General features: G+C 39.1%; 1 protein-coding gene across 1 annotated transcript in view; it reads left to right on the top strand.

Moving 5' to 3' along the window:
- The window catches only part of GABRA3 (gamma-aminobutyric acid type A receptor subunit alpha3), a 267,558-nt gene extending 250,132 nt beyond the window's left edge, over positions 1-17,426 (top strand). Inside the window, exons 10-11 of the mRNA XM_079911398.1 lie at positions 1,619-1,830; positions 16,556-17,426. Coding sequence (XP_079767524.1) covers positions 1,619-1,830; positions 16,556-16,891 — 548 coding nt within the window. The 3' untranslated portion in view covers positions 16,892-17,426. The remainder of the gene's footprint in view (positions 1-1,618; positions 1,831-16,555) is intronic.
- The last annotated feature ends 227 nt before the right edge of the window (positions 17,427-17,653 follow it).

The following is a 17,653-nucleotide window of genomic DNA, read 5'->3' as shown; positions in this document are numbered from 1 at the left end:
ACATGGCTGTCTCTCTGGGTAGAGTTAATAGTTAATAGGCCATATCTGCTTGCTTCTCTGTGTAACATCTCTCACCCCATTACGACTACCTTCCATGCCCTACTTGACCCAGGCTCATGAGGGTCACATTCCCCGTCTTCTTGAGGAATCAGAAAGAGGTTCTGACTATTCCTTCTTCCTCAATTCTGGATGATTTTGGGTACACAACTGCACCATCAAAATTCTGGGAGAGACAGTAGGGAATATTCATAGATGGGGAGAAAAAGGCAAGGAGAGATTAAAGAAATTGCCCAAGATACAAAGCAAGTAAGTGGCAGAACTGAGGACTTCCTGCTTCTAGTGTAGATATTCAAGACTAGAATACTCTTGCTAACAATTATAAAATTACTGTTGTTAAAATGTGATTATAATTAGACTACTATAATTAATTATATAATTATGGCAATACTATTGTTAATAACAAGAGTAAAAATAAGAGTGATGTTAATTATAGAAGCTGCTATTTATTGAGTGAGTACTCTGTGCCAGATATTGTGCTGTGGGCTTTATGAACATCATCTATCTCATTTGATTCCCCAACAAATCTCTGAGTCTGGTATCATCACACACATTTTACATATGACAAAACTTAGAGGGGTAAAACACCTTGTTCAAGGTCATATTACAAGTAAGTGGGATTGCCAGAATTTGAGTCTATTTCAGTTTGACTCTAAAGCTCATATTGTTAACCACAACACTATATAGCTCATATGTATATCTAATATATGAACAGATTAGAAATAAATTTTTAATAGAATTTAAAAGTGAATAAAAGAAAGCCTTAAATTTAGGTTAATAAACACCACCAAGAAAAAGAATCAATCCATTTAAAAGCAAGCTGTGGTTTGGCAAAACTCATAAGAAACAGATGTTAGAATAGTTTTAGTTGTTCACAAATTCAATAGGACCTAGACTGTGATGCAGCTGAAGAACAATTTTCCACAATAGTTTGTTGTGTTATTAGGAGAATAGTGTTCACAATAAGGGAAATGAAACTCCTACTAAGCTCAGACTATGTCCTGAGTCTTGGGCTCAGTTCTGGTCTGTTCAGAAGATAACTACCAGAATGGGGAAGGAAGAGAAATGAAAGAAGGAACTGGCCATGTTCTGGAGATGAACAGACACACAAGGAACTATGGCCACCCTCTCCAACTCTCTGAAGTCCTGTCCCAGAAATGAAGAAGCAGACTTTTCTTTCTTGTGTCGCCAGAGAGAGCTCTGAGATCAGTCAGTGTGTCAGGAGTTAGAGAAAGGCAGGTTTCAGTTCATAAGGTAGATTTTTCTAATTAGAAAGCTCTCTTACAATGAAATAGGTTACCTACTTTTCAATGGAAATGTTTAAGCAGAGGTTAGAGGACAACTTTTAAGTGCTATACTGGAGATTCCTATTCCTGTGATAATTGGGATGGGGTGGTTACTAGGCAGAACCATTCTGTTTTGACATTCTCTGGTTTTTACTTTAAAGGGGCCATTTTGGGTGGGGTGTAGCTCCTCCTTTCAAGCAGGAAGTTGGTGATATCATCAGATATACTCTAAATGTCTTTCACTGGCAACTGGTTGTCATTTTCTCTCTCCCCAGGTGTCACCACTGTTCTCACCATGACCACCTTGAGTATCAGTGCCAGAAACTCCTTACCTAAAGTGGCATATGCGACGGCCATGGATTGGTTCATAGCCGTCTGTTATGCCTTTGTATTTTCTGCGCTGATTGAATTTGCCACTGTCAACTACTTCACAAAGCGGAGTTGGGCTTGGGAAGGCAAGAAGGTGCCAGAGGCCCTGGAAATGAAGGTAAGATACAGGAAGGGTGGGGGCTGGGAAGCACTCCCTGAGAGAACTGTATTGGAACCAGGAGTGGGCAGCCTGCAGCCTGTGGGAACTGGCCAGGGCTGTGTGCTATTCACTGGGGTCATCAATCCAATTCTCAACTGGAGTGCTTCTTGGCAGTGTGGAGTGTTTGCTGGGGGCAAAGAAAAGAGGGTAGGTATCATGGAGGGCTGATGTCTTGTGGTGAGGGATCAAACATAAGTGTGATACTGCTGAACCCAAGGGGAACCTGTTGTACCCAGAAGAGTGGACTTTATCTTCAACCCAGAAAACAGTCTCTAGGGCCACTTCTGCCCCTCACTTTTCCAGTATGTTCCCATTACCATCAAACAAAAGTGATCATCATTCCTTCTATGTCTTTGCTTATTTTTTACTCTCTACCTGGAATGTTCTTTTCTTATTTTCCTGCCTGATAAAGACCTGCTTAGTCTTTAAGACCCAGATGAAGTGCTATTTTCTCCATAGAATATTTCCAGAATCATGCAGATACCTTTAGCTTTTCTTGAGGTGGGGGGAGGGTGCTCATGATATTAAGAGCATTTATTTGTATTAGAGTTATTTGTCTGCTTCCTCACTAGACTGAACTTCTTGAGGGCAGGGGCTTGTCTGCATTCTTTCTAGCTAGCTAGTATCCTTGCACAGCATCTGACTCAGTAAAAGTTGAATAAATGTTAATTGGATTAGTGGATGGGAAGGAAGAAAAAAGAGAGAGAAAATGCCAGTAAACCACCTGGAATTGGTAAAAATAAAAACATGAATACAGTGAAATCAAGATTGTTGTCCTTGGCTACTTTAAAAGAGCTCAGATCTCTAGCTCTAGATGAAGACTAACCCAAGATGCTAAAAAGAACTGGCAGATATGGTCCCAGAACCATTCTAGTACTCTTTGAAGAATCATGGAGAAGAGAAAACATAATGAAGACTTTTCAAACCGGAGGAATAGATTCCATAGAATATAGACTGGTGAGTTGGAAAAAATTTAGAATAGATTTTAACTATTTATTTAGATAGAATTTATTAACTCCTTGCTATAAATTATGAAGAAATAACCAGTCCCTGTCATCTCCCAACTTTTATTTGTTATACTACTTTTTCTGCATTGTCAAGTTTTATAGCATTTACATGCTTTTATGCAGCCATAATTTCTATAGTTGCTTAGTCATAGTTTTACATTTACATAGGCTCTTTTCTCAAAATAGTCCTTTTATCCATTTTTTTGTTCATTGCTTAGTTATCTCAAGGCTGTCCTCTGGAAGTTTCTTTAAGAAGGGTTCATGGGAACCATATTTCTTACCATCTTACATGTGTAAAATTATCTGTCAATTGTGTTTATACTTAAATTATATTTGGGCTGTTGTACAATTTGTGGGTCACATTCTCTTTCTCTGATGTCCACATAGACATTGGCTGCTATATTCAGTTCTAGCACTGAATGTTGGTGTGAAGAAATTTAAAACCTGCCTGAGAATCTCTCACATAATGGGGGAGGGGTGATTTTATGGCCTAGAAACCCATATGAATGTGTCTTTTATTTACAAATACCAGTTACTTTACAAGGATATATCTTTTTTTTTTTTTTTTGCGGTACGTGGGCCTCTCACTGTTGTGGCCTCTCCCGTTGTGGAGCACAGGCTCCAGACGCACAGGCTCAGCAGCCATGGCTCATGGGCCCAGCCGCTCTGCGGCATGTGGGATCTTCCCGGACCGGGACACGAACCCGTGTCCCCTGCATCGGCAGGTGGACGCTCAACCACTGCGCCACCAGGGAAGCCCTACAAGGATATATCTTGATCTATCTTTATGAATTTTTCCTAGGACAGCATGTTGCCCTTTAAGCCTATGGATTCACAAGTGTCTTTGTTTCAGGAAAGCTTTCCTGAAACATATCTTTGATCTGTTATCTTCCTAGAAGTGCAGATTATACATATAATAGAACTTTGTCCTCCATATCTACCATTTTTCTCTAGTAATTTGTAACTGTTATTTTCCATTTCATTTTTCTCATTTTTCTCAAGTGTGTCTTCCATGTCTCTGAACATTTTCACCCATGCCTATTCTCCTTCATTTCTATAGCAGTATTATTTTTCCTTATATTCATTTTATGATTTCTGCTGACTTAGCTTTTCATGTATTCTATGTTTGTTTTGTGTGTTGTTACACAGTCCTTTATTGGTTATTTCTTCTCCTTGTAACATATTTTGCATCAATACCATATTATTGTTTTTCAATTGTTACTTGAAGTTGTATTAGAGGAGTTCTTTACTAGCACTGCTATGTGTGAAAGTATCATTTTGGGGAGGGACTGAGAGAATGAGTAGGATGGTAGTGAGTAGTTGAGAGTATGTAGTTGAAAGTGAGTAGTTTGACCATGATCTGTTATCTATATAAATTCTTATAAATAACTCACAAGAAAGTCCTCTATGTATGGTGTAGTGTGTGTGTGTGTGTGTGTGTGTGTGTGTGTGTGTGTGTGTGAGAGTGTGTGCACGCGCATATGTGTAGTATTGTATCCTCTAATTTTTCCAGTCTCTACCTCCTCTCTACTCTGTGGTGGTCAAACAGTATTCCAGGATGTTCTCACTACCAGCCTTAAAACCATTTTGTTTCAAAACAAGGGTCATTTGTTTTCTCACTCAGGTCCTGCCACCCACCTTTAGGACTCTATTCTTGGCCTGAAATCCAGAACAGTAGGCATCCTTAGTGTCTTCTTCATCCTGATACAATTTTTAGTGCATTTGTGTCTTCTTCACCCTGATACAATTTTTACTGCATTTGGGAGCCCTTACTTTTTGGGATGAGAAAATGCTTTCAATTTTCATCAAAGGTAGAGTTTTGGTTTCTATATCTCATTTTTCTTATAATTTTGATTGGTTACAGAGAAGAAAAGGGAGCAAAGATGTCCTTACTCTGACATATTAAACTGAAAATTCCCTAGAATATATTATTATACAGATGTTTTAAGAGCAGTTAGCACTAACTATTGATAGCCAGTCTGAGTTCACTAAGAAGAAATTATGCCAAACTAACCTTAAGAAAATTCATGAAAAGACATCTGACTAACTTTTTAAAATTATGTCTTCATGAAGAAGAAACAGCAGTAGAAAAAGTAATACAATTATGCTGATGTAGTTGGTTGACCAACTGAAGTCAAATATAATTCATTGATGGAGGGTCATCAACCTGAATGGACGTTCCTGTGATAAGCCACAGGGCTTTGTCCTTGACCCTTCCCTCTTAAATGCTGTCATCTGTGACTTAAATGAAGATATAGAATGTAGGAGATTCAAATTTGTAAACTGGCATTAATGAAGAGGAGTATCTTCTGAATTAGAATCAAAGAGAATTTCTGAAGTTTGAAAGAACAGGCTGAAATCAACAGATTAACATTTTATTTTCTTTTTAAATTTTTTTATGGGACCATAATTGCTTTACAATGTTGTGTTAGTTTCTGCTGTACAATGAAGTGAATCAGCCACATGTATACATATATGCCCTCCCTCTTGGACCTCCCTCCCACTTAACCCCCCATCCCACCCATCTTGGTCATCACAGAGCACCAAGCTGAGCTTCCTGTGCTTTATAGCAGGTTCCGATTAGCTAACTATTTTATACGTGGTAGTGTATATATTCTTACACATAGATTCTAAAAAAGTTAGTTCTAGGATAAAAAAACTTAACAAAAATTGTATATTATAAATAAGATGCTGGGATATAGGAAAATGGCAAATTTAATATAAGCCATCCATGTGGTATAACTCTTGAGAAGCCAAATTTTGTTTGAGTCTGAGTTAGAAGTTACCTAGACCAAGTGAGATGATAAGCCCCTTTTATTCTGTACAGGTTGGACCATGTTTAAAATATGCTGTTCCAGTTTGGTTACTACAGTGGAGAAGGGACAAATGCATTAAGGGGATGATGATTGCTAATTTCAGATATCTGAAAGGCAGTCATGGATACCTTGTGAAAAATATGGTAGACTTTTTATTGTGACTGGGAAGAGATGCAGTGGTGGTTTGAAGGTACAGAGAGCACTAGAATCGATTAAGAAACTGTAAATGTAGATGTCAAAAATGATAACTGTTTCTCTAATTCCAAGGAGTACTGAAAATGAAAAAAAGAGAACAAAAAGAATGATCTAAAAGTCTTCTGCAAAGATGGTGATCTCAGTCGTCCTCCTTAGTCCCTCTCCGTGGTCAATCTATTTAAGTTATTGAAAGGATGTTGATTATGAGATTTGAAAAAAAACCAATGGAATGTGTAAAAATGGATCTCTAATGTGAGGGTGCTGTGCTTTGTCTACACTGCTACAATATGAATGAACTAACAGTGAGAACCACTGACCCACAGGACAAAAAAATGAAGTGCATTAAAAGTAAAAATAGTGAAATTTAATCATAACTTATTCTGCTTTTTTCCTTCTTTAAAGAGACATATTAAACCTTATTTGCCTCATAAAGCTAGAATGGGTGAGCACAAAACTGTTTAAAACTAATAAAAATGATTCAAAAATCTATTTCTGATCTGTACTATGATCAAGGATTAGATAAAATGTGAGGGGAAAGATAAAGGAAAGGAAAAGAAGGGGTAGGTAGGAACAAAAATTCATTTTCAAATGAAGACAAATGACTAACGACTACCTTATAATAGCACCCTGCAAAATAGATGAACTCTGGGCTTCTGAGGAACAACTACATGTTTTATCACTGCTTCCTTTAAAAATTCCATTAAAATGAGGGTAAAGAAATAAAATAGGTTTAAACCCACAAGTACCAGGAGATCTGGAGAAGGATTTCAGTCAGACAAGAGACTGTAATGCATTTTTCAAGAAAAATGAATGGGGAAAGAGAGAATAAGAACTGATTTATCAAGCTGGAGTAAGATAGAACCCCAGAGAAACTCAGTATTCAAGGTGCTTGGTACAGCAGACAGTAAATCATGGGGCTGCAATTAGGGGGATTGGCTAAAAGTCTGTGTACAAAGTAGTCAAGACCCCAGAGCCTGCCCAACATGTAAAATGTCTACAGCCAGATGTATACTTTCCTGAAGAACAGCAGAAGCTTCTGTTCTAAAGAAGCTGAATGTCTCCAGAGAAAAGACCTCTACATAGTGACATTTTGGAGTACCCCATAAAATGACCTCCTTCCAAATAATCTTCTTAAATCATAGTTTGCAAATCAGCAAGCCCAGCTCAGGTACACTGAGCATACAGACATCTTTTATGTTGCCAAATAAAACTGGGATACCAAGGATTACCAAAGTGAAATTTTCAACGTGAAAAAGAAAAGATTAAAAAAAACAAAAACAAAACTCATCTTGGCAGGAACAGAGATAATTCAGGGAATTAAAGAGAATTTAAGAAAAACAAAAGTAAATTTTATCTTATAGTTGTAAATACATACATAAAATAAGAATAGGATGCTAATATAAAAGGAAATCAGAGAATAAAGAAGAGCTTTTGAAATGAAAAATAACTGCCAAAATAAAAATTTCAATAGAGAGGTGGGAAAATAAACTGAAGAGAATCTCCCTACAAGTAGGGTAAAAAGGAAATAAATGGAGAATGTAAAAGAAAAGGTTAAGGGGCTTAGAGATGAATCCAGAAAATTCATCCAACTCAGAAGCTGCAGAATGAGTGAACAGAGAAACGAGAGCAAAGGAAATTAACAAAGAACAAGACATCTTTACAAATGGAAAGATATAAGCATCCAGATTGAAACTGTCCCCATAGGCCCACGTAAAGTGACATCATCTTGCAATTTTAGAAAACCAGGGATAAATGATAGTCTAAAGAGATTCTAGAAAGAGAGTAAATGTTATCTACAAAGAAATGATTAGCAGAATGGCATCAGACTTCTCAGCTACATTGGATGCTGAATGACAGTGGAGTTGTAAACCCTAAATCTGAGGATTTGAATCCTATGCCTAGCCAAAGTATCACTTAAGTGAAAAGGTAGAGTAGTTATTTTCAGACCTGCAGGAACTCAGAAATGTCACTTCCCATGCATTCCACCTTAGGAAAATACTGGAGGATATGTTCTACTAAAACAAGAGAACAGAACAAAAAAGGGAACGACATTGGATCCAGAGAAGAGGGTACCCTACAGAGGAGATAGATGAAGGGAATACGTAAGATGAAATCTATGCAGCAAGCACACCTGGAGAGGAACCAGTGCAGTTTGTAGCAAGAGGTTAGAGGTATTTATATAGTCATTTATAATGATATGATTTATTATTGATTGAACTAAAAATATTGTTATAATTGTATTGGAAGATGGAGGAAGGGTTGCATAAGTGAGGTAAATCATTATCATGAAAAGATGAATGGTTATGTGCAAAACAGATAGCAGTATAAGCATATTATTTAGAAATATATAAATAACTGTTAGAAGTATCAGCTAAGAGAATTAAAAATAATTATGAATTGCTGGACAAGGTCGGGATACATGGGGATAAGACTTTCCTGGTTTTCATTATAAGTCTTTACATTTATTTCTTTTTAACTAGGTGCATTATTACCTTGATTCAATTTTTTGAAAATTAAGAATAATCAAAGCAAATTAAGATGAAGAAATAAACCTCTGCTTTTAAAAAGAAGACAGTTATTATTCTTAGAACTGCTTTTAAAGTATTCATAAATTCTTACCTAAATTTTGGAAACACAGTAATTCTTATGTTTTTTTTTTCTTATTTTCAGGTAAGTATATTTGAATGCTCTAGAATAATATTTTATCTTATTTTACATTAGAGAAAATGCTCAACTTCCATCCATAGTTTGGAAAAGTTTAGTTTCTTATCATTAATGGCTTTTAAAAATTTGTCTGATATGAGAATTGCTACTCCAGCTTTCTTTTGATTTCCATTTGTATGGAGTATCTTTTTCCATCCCCTCACTTTCAGTCTGTATGTATCCCTAGGTCTGAAGTGGGTCTCTTGTAGACAGAATATATATGGGTCTTGCTTTTGTATCCATTCAGCCAGTCCATGTCTTTTGGTGGAAGCATTTAATCCATTTACATTTAAGGTAATTATTGATATGTATGTTCCTATTACCATTTTCTTAATTGTTTTGGGTTTGTTATTGTAGGTCTTTTCCTTCTCTTGTGTTTCCTGCCTAGAGAAGTTCCTTTAGTATATGTTGTAAAGCTGGTTTGGTGGTGCTGAATTCTCTTAGCTTCTGCTTGTCTGTAAAGGTTTTAATTTCTCTGTCAAGTCTAAATGAGATCCCCGCTGGGTAGAGTAATCTTGGTTGTAGGTTTTTCCCTTTCATCACTTTAAATATGTCCTGCCACTCCCTTCTGTCTTGAAGAGTTTCTGCTGAAAGATCAGCTGTTAACCTTATGGGGATTCCCTTGTGTGTTATTTGTTGTTTTTCCCTTGCTGCTTTTAATATTTTTTCTTGTATTTAATTTTTGATAGTTTGATTAATATGTGTCTTGGCATGTTTCTCCTTGGATTTATCCTGTATGGGACTCTCTGCACTTCCTGGACTTGATTGACTATTTCCTTTCCCATATTAGGGAAGTTTTCAACTCTAATCTCTTCAAATATTTTCTCAGTCCCTTTCTTTTTCTCTTCTTCTTCTGGGGCCTCTATAATTCGAATGTTGGTGTATTTAATGTTGTCCCAGTAAGTGAGAAAGAGAAAAACAAATACCACATGCTAACACATATATATGGAATCTAAAAAAAAAAAGGTTCTGAAGAACCTACGGGCAGGACAGGAATAAAGATGCAGATGTAGAGAATGGACTTGAGGACACGGGGAGGGGGAAGGGTAATCTCGAATGAACTGAGAGAGTGGCATGGACTTATAAATACTACCAAATGTAAAATAGATAGCTAGTGGGAAGCAGCCACATAGCACAGGGACATCAGCTCCATGCTTTGTGACCACCTAGAGGGGTGGGATAGGGAGCGTCGGAGGGACGGAGATGCAAGAGGGAAGAGATATGGGAACACATGTATAGTATAGCTGATTCACTTTGTTATAAAGCAGAAACTAACACACCATTTTAAAGCAATTATATTCCAATAAAAATGTTAAAAAAATTGGGGGCATTCCTGTAAAAATAGCCACAAATTGAGTCACCACTTGATATTTTCTCTCTGGGGTGAATGATATTCACTGTGGGTTAACTTGTATTCATAAACTGGTGGCCTTCCCACCCTTTTCTAAAGTAGGTGTAAATGCCCTGACAACAGTCACACTCTATCCCTGGTGAATCGATTGAAACAGAAACAAACAGGTGGATCAGCCAAGATGGCATAGTAGAAAGACCCTGAGCTCAACTCCTCTCATGGACACACCAAAATCACAACTATTTGCAGAAAAACCATTGATGAAAAAGACTGGAATGTACCAGAAAAGATCTTCTACAACTAATGTATGAAGAAGGAACCAAACAAGATGGATAGGAGGGGTGGAGTCGCAATATAGGCAAGTTCCATAAACCCAGGTGGACAGTCCACAAACAGGAGGATAAGTACCATTGCAGAGGTTCTCCCCAAGGAGAGAGGGGTCTGACCCCATGTTGGGCTCCATAGCCTGTGGGTCATATACTGGGAAAACGAGCCCCCAGAGCATTTGGCTTTGAAGACCAGAAGGGCTTACTCTCTAGAGTCCCAGAGAGCTGTGGGAAGTAGAAACTGTACTCTTTGCTCCGGGATCCAGGGCAGAAGCAGTAATAGGAGCCTGGGTCAGAGCTACCTGCTGATCTGGAGAGTCTCCCAGAGAGGTAGGAGGCAACTGCAGCTCACCCTGGGGACACAGACACTGGTGGCAGCCATTTGGGGAGCTGATTCTACTATGAGGACACTGGTGCTGGTAAGCACCATTGTGAAATCCTCCCTCTAGCTTATAAGCCTCAGGACCCATCCCTGCCTGTAGGCAAAAGTGCTGAGACACCTCATGCCAAGCAACTAACTGGGCATGGGCACAGCCCCACCCACCAACAGACAGGCTGCCTTAAGATCCCCTGAGCCCACAGCTGCCCCTGGACATGGCCCTGTCCACCAGAGGGCACAGGATCTGCCCCACAAACCAGTGTGCAGGCACCAGACCAGGGACCTCCAGCCAGAGACCCTGGGACCCAGCTTCACCCACCAGTGGGCAGGCACCAGCCTCAGAACCCCCCAGGCTCTGGCCTCACTCTCCAGTGAGCCTGCTCTAGCCCTGGGACCAGCCTCACCCACCAGCAGACAAAAACAATTAACAAAATGGTAATAAGAACATACATATCAATAATTACTTTAAATGTAAATGGACTAAATGATACAATCAAAAGAGACAGAGTAGCTGAATGGATAAAAAAACAAGACCCATATATATGCTGCCTACAGGAGACACACTTCAGATCTAAAGACACACACACAGACTGAGGGGATGGAAAAAAAGTATTCCATGCAAATGGAAGTGAAAAGAAAGCCAGTGTAGCAATACTTATATCAGACAAAATAGACTTTAATAAAGACAGATAGAGGAGATGAGGAAGTATATTACATAATGATCAAGGGATCAATCCAAAAAGAAGATATAATAATTGTAAATATATATATGCACCCAACATAGGAGCACCTAAATACATAAAGCAAATATTAACAGACATAGAGGGAGAAATTGACAGTAACACAATAATAGTAGGGGACTTTAACACCCCACTTACATCAACAGGCAGATCATCCAGACAGAAAATTAATAGGGAAACACTGGTCTTAAATGACACATTAGACCAGATGGACTTAATTGATATTTATAGGTCATTTCATCTGAAAGCAACAGAATATACATTCTTTTCAAGTGCACATGGGACATTTTCCAGGAGGGATAACATGCTAGGCCACAAAACAAGCCTCTGTAAATTTAGGAAAATTGAAATCATATCAAGCATCTTTTCTGACTGTAACACCATGTGAGCAGGAACCAACCACACACACACACACAAAAACTGCAAAACACACAAACATATAGAGGCTAAAATATATGCTACTAAACAACCAATGAATCACTGAAGAAATCAAAGAGGAAATTTAAAAATACCTGGAGACAAATGAAAATGAAATCACAGTGATTCAAAATCTTTGGGATACAGCAGAAGCAGTTCTAAGAGGGATGTTTATAGTAATACAAGCTTACCTCAGGAAACAAGAAAAATCTCAAATAAAGAACCTAATCTTACATTTAAAGGAGCTAGAAAAAGAAGAACAAACAAAACCCTAAGTTAGTAGCAGGAAGGAAATCATAAAGATCCGAGCAAAAGTAAATGAAATAGAGACTAAAAAAACAATAGAAAAGATCAATGAAACTAAAAGTTGGTTCTTCGAAGAGATAAACAAAATTGATAAACCATAGATAGTATCTGAGTCTCATCCGCTCTTTCCTTAGCTGTGATCTGGCCCCAGGTACCTCCCCACATATGCTCTGGATATCTCCCACCCTCTCAGTAAACTGGTGCCAGTGATTACTTCTCTTCCACCTGCATTTTCTCCCCTTTCTATTGGCTTACTGACCTCTTCCTGATCCAGCATGCTCCCTTACTCTTTTGAATTCACTTGACTCAGCATTTGTGCCTTTCTGTATAATTCTTATGTTCTCCCTTATATTTTAGTTCTCTCTTATTTTAATTACTGTTCCTCATTAGACAGCCTAAAATTTACCATCTTAACCAATTTTAATAAGTATGTTCACAATGTACAGCCAACTTCCAGAACTTTTTCATCTTGCAAAACTGAAACTCTGTCCCCATGAAACCAGAAATTCCCATTCTCCCCTCCAGTCTCCCCCTGGCAACCACCATTCTACTTTCTGTCTCTATGAATCTGACTTCTCTCAGTGCCTCATATAAGTGGGATCACAGTATTTGTCTTTTTGTGACTGGCTTATTTCATGTAGCATAACGTCCTTAACGTTCATTCATGTAACCTGTGTCAGAATTTCCTTCCTTTTAAAGGCTGAATAATATCCCACTGTATGGATGGACTTTCATTGCATTCATCTTTTGGCTATTGAGAATTATGCTGCTATGAACATGGGTGTACAAGTATCTCTTTAAGACCTTGCTTTAAATTTGCAGGGTATATACCCCAAAGTGGAATTGCTGGGTCATATTTTAATTCTATTTTTAATTTTTTGAGGATCTGACATACCATTTTTCATAGCCTCTGTACCATTTTACATTCCCAACAGTAAACAAGGGTTCAAATTTCTCCATATCCTTGTCTACACTTGTTATTTTCTTTTTTTATTTTATTGCTCTTATTGTTGATAGTAGGCACCCTAATGGGTGTAAGGTGGTATCTCACTGTGGTTTTGATTTGCATTTCCCTTATGACCAGTGATATTAAGGATCATTTCACATGCTTATTAGCCAATTCTATATCTTCTTTGGAGAAGAAGATGTTTGAAGTCTATTCAAGTCCTTTGCCATTTAAAAAATTGGGTTGTTTGCATTTAAAAATTGGGTCTTTGTCTGATTTGTCTTTGAATCCAACATAGCATATATTCCATTACTTTGCCCCACTTCTGAAAACTGGGGTTCAGGAAAGCTGGATGAATGTTACGGGGTTAACACAGAGTCACAGGACCATATCTGCATATACTCTGAGGTCCTGGTGGTCTCGGGTACATTCAGGGCTTCAAATAACTCTCTAATTAGCACTTCTGGAAATAATAAACATGAGTGCCATCTGAGAAAAACTCATGAGTTGGACATGCATTGATCCATAAAAGTTTTCATTACCTCATTCCAAAATCCACATGAGGTGGCCTTCTAGAAAGAAAAGTGTCCTTGTCCTCAGGTCAAAATGCTTGGAGGAATTTGGAAGAGTCAATTTCATTTTGGTGGTATGGGAATTACTCCAGGATGAACTATAGAGATATGCTGTCTGTATAGGAGAGGTCAAGACTCAGGAGGAAAAAACTAGAAATCACATCAAGAATCTTTATTTGGGGGGTAATTTTTCATTCTGTAAACATCTATCATGTAGCTAAGAGCCTGGCATTGGCTAAGGAGGTAAGAACAGAATTGCATCTTGGTCAAAGTTAAGTCACTAGTTTGTATCTATCAAATTCCAGGGCATAGAGAATTATTAGAAAACTAGATGCAGAAATGGGAATTATTAACCATTAATCTCTGCCTCCTGCTTCTGTCTTCTCAGCACTACAACTTTGGCTTTGATTTCCCTTCTTTGACAATTTAGGTAAAAATTATAGTGGCTGATTAAAATGTGCCATGATGGAAAGGGCAAGGGAAATTAAAAGGTAATTTTCTTTTATTACTTAAAAAATCTGCGATTAAGTCAACTGCTGTTTCTCCACCTATAGAACACAAAGTGCCTACAGAGCTAAATAAAGTGTTTGCTGTTCAGAATGATTATTTCAGAGACTTGGCTGTAACCAGCTAATAAGATGACTAAATGAAATAATATATGTGAGTGTGAAAGCTTCTAGCAAAGTCAGGGTAGTGGTTTTTTTCTTTCCATTTTTTCCTTTTTTTCTTGTGTACCCATGAAAAAAAAAGAGATTACTAAGCAAATTAATAAGTAAGCAGGCAAACAAGTGAAGTGCTCCTTTATTTAATAGCAGAGGCATTTAGCAGCAGGACTGTATTCACAATGAATTTGCTAATTATAAATGAGTCCCATGCAGTATTTAAAGCATTTACGCAGTTCTTAGAAGCCTTAGAGTTCTGTCCCCCTCCACTTGTAGCAATGTGACTACAATCCTCAAGGAGAAAGAACAGTATTGCTTTTTAAATGTCCATTAGTCAGACTGCTCATTTACTTAAACCAGCACCCCCTTTTTTGTTCCCCTTCCCCTCCCTGATGAAAACCCTGAAGCCAGCACAGGCAGGCCTTTACCATGCACACTGTCATCCAACTACAGCAAACTACTTGTCATCCCTCAAGTAAGCAGTGCCTTTGGCCTGTGCACTGGCCTTTGCTACATCTTCATCTGGTGAGCTCCTGCGCATCTTTTGCAACCCAGCTCACCATCCTCATTGCCTTCTCTGAGCCACCTTTTCCAGCACCTGTAGGTACTTTGCCCCTCCCTCTACTGAATTCCCATCACACTTTGTTCATATCTCTTAGAACTCTTATCACATTATATGGCAACGATGTGTTCACAAGGCTCTCTCCCTTGCTGGACTGTAAACTCCTAGAAAACAGGGACTGAACTTTTAACCTTCCTACGTATCCCTAAACACCTAGCATAGTTCTTGGCCCAGTAAATATTCAGTAAATATTGGGCAGAAGTTATTATTAGGATCAGGAAGATAAATGGCAGTGTGGTCTAAAGAAAAAAAAAACGATAAAAATGGTGGGAACTCTGAAGTAAAGAAGTAAAGAAATAGAAATAGATTAGGAGAAAGGGGGTCAGTAAGAGAGGGTGGGAGTAGAGAAACCTAGGAAGGAAACGAGTAGGAAGTAAAGAAGTAAAACAGATGATGGGAAGCAAAGTAACATTAAGGGAACAATGTGAGGTGTGTGAAATCAGGGCAACATAATTAGTTGTCACTTTTTGTCAAATACTCCTGGGTATTTTCGAAGCTCATCTAGCTCCACTTTTCCCTAGAAACAAAGAGAGATGGAAGGAAGAAAAGGCCAGAGAGGGAAGTGAGGCAACAAACACTATGAGCTCAGCACTCAGACTATGACCTCAGCCACTGTCTTTGTCCTCCCCTGTTCCTCAGCCTCTCTCTTCTGATCCAGGCCTGAGCTTTGTCTTCTTTTCTCTTTTCTACATGGAAGGTCCATGTATACACAAGTCATATATATGAGAACAAATGGGCACATGTGTCTATGTTTGTTTACCACTGAGTTTTTTTATAATCTGGAAAAAGAAAACAAAGTGTAGTGTCATAGCAAGCCCCCAGCATCCCTGCCTTTGTTGTGTCAGAGGGAAGCATTTGCATAACTCCCTGGGGAGGCTGTGGCTCCTGCCTGCAGCCTTGCAAGAGTGGACATTTACAGTGCATGAAGGGTGAGATACTGTTATAATGATGCATGTAAACATGCTATAGTATTTATGTGTCTTTAAGACGAAATGACTTTCAGACTCACCAAGCTCTCTTCCTCACAGGAGATGTGCCACTTGATGGTTGAAGCCTTTTGGAGTTATGTCTCGGGTAACCAAAAAGTGTCTCATACTTATAGAAAGCAGTACAGTGCAGCCCTGGATAAAAGTTGAGAGCCCAGGTGGCTAGTGTGGGCTCTGCCACTCAGTCTGAGGCTGAGTTTTCTCATCTGTCAAATGGGAGTAATCTCACATACTTACCTCACATGATTACTGTGAGGATCAAATCACATTATTGTACAGGACCCTACATGTGACCAAGATTTCACAGTTTTCCAGTTATTTATGCCACCAACTTTTAATCTGACCCTCTCAACAACCCTGAAAAATATTTTGATCCTCATTTTACAGAAGAAGAAACTAAAGCTCTAAGAGAAGTGACTTGGCCAAAGCCACATAGCTAGTAAACCAGGATGTTGCAAATTTTCTGTTTTCAAACTCATCTTCAATTATCCCCAGACACAAACCTGGCTACTCAGTGCTATTGGCTTCATAGCCCCTCTTTCCTAACTTCCCTCATGGTGCCTCCTCCCCACAGCCTCTGAAGGTGTTCTGTATAATGGATTAATTAGCTTTTGTTTTGTTCCCCCCCTTCTCCCCTACTTTTTCTGGCCCCTAGAAGAAAACACCAGCAGTCCCGACAAAGAAAACCAGCACCACCTTCAACATCGTGGGGACCACCTATCCCATCAACCTGGCCAAGGACACTGAGTTCTCCACCATCTCCAAGGGCGCTGCTCCTAGTGCCTCCTCAACCCCGACAATCATTGCTTCACCCAAGACCACCTACGTGCAGGATATCCCAACTGAGACCAAGACCTACAACAGTGTCAGCAAGGTTGACAAAATTTCCCGCATCATTTTTCCTGTGCTCTTTGCCATTTTCAATCTGGTCTATTGGGCCACATATGTCAATCGGGAGTCAGCTATCAAGGGCATGATCCGCAAACAGTAGATATTGGCGGTGCCGCAACCAGAGCACTGTATACCCTAGGAAGTGTCCATGCACCCAAACCCCAGGGCTCCCCTTCATGTGTTTCAGGATTCTTCTTTTTTAACCTTCTTACCAAGCCATGACTCTCAATTAATATTTATGAATCTCAATGAAGAAACAATAACAACAGAAAAAATTACTTTTCCCCATTGCTGAGTATATCCTCATTGGAGCCAAACACTGCCATTTGTCCAGTTGCTCATCTTAATCTGCCAGTCTCCCTCAGCTGAGGGCACAGCATGTATTTTATTGCACTCTGCCCACTAAAGAAAGAACAGGAGAGTCTATGGCCTGTAGTGAGAGCCTTGGCTATTTGAAAGTTCCAGACTAAGGATGATTGTTGACTGGTCCAGATCAGATGATTCTGACTCACTAGGGAGCCAGGCTGCGTCCCATGTGGTCCTGCCTGCCACCTCCCCTGCCCACAGCAGGGCCCACTAGGCATAAGTACTGAAAACAAAGGCAGGAGCCAGTGCTAATCTCTGAACATGGCCCACAACCCCTTTATTGGCTTGGAGGTTAATGTGGACAGTTAAGGCTTACCACTGTCTACCATGTATGGCCAAAACAGATAGAACCAACTGGGCCAGCCTGGCACCAACATGGCTGATGACCTGCCATGTCTAGCCCCTCAGGAAAATAGTACCCTCTTTGGTATACCTCTCCTCCAGAAAGCCCTTTTCTCTCAAGCCCTTTGAACCCCTTGCAGCCAGCTGGACACTG

Source organism: Stenella coeruleoalba, assembly GCF_951394435.1.
Source record: "Stenella coeruleoalba genome assembly, chromosome: X".
NCBI classification, from domain to species: domain Eukaryota; kingdom Metazoa; phylum Chordata; class Mammalia; order Artiodactyla; family Delphinidae; genus Stenella; species Stenella coeruleoalba.
Note: the sequence above shows the minus strand (reverse complement) of the source record. Positions and strands in the feature narration are given on the sequence as shown.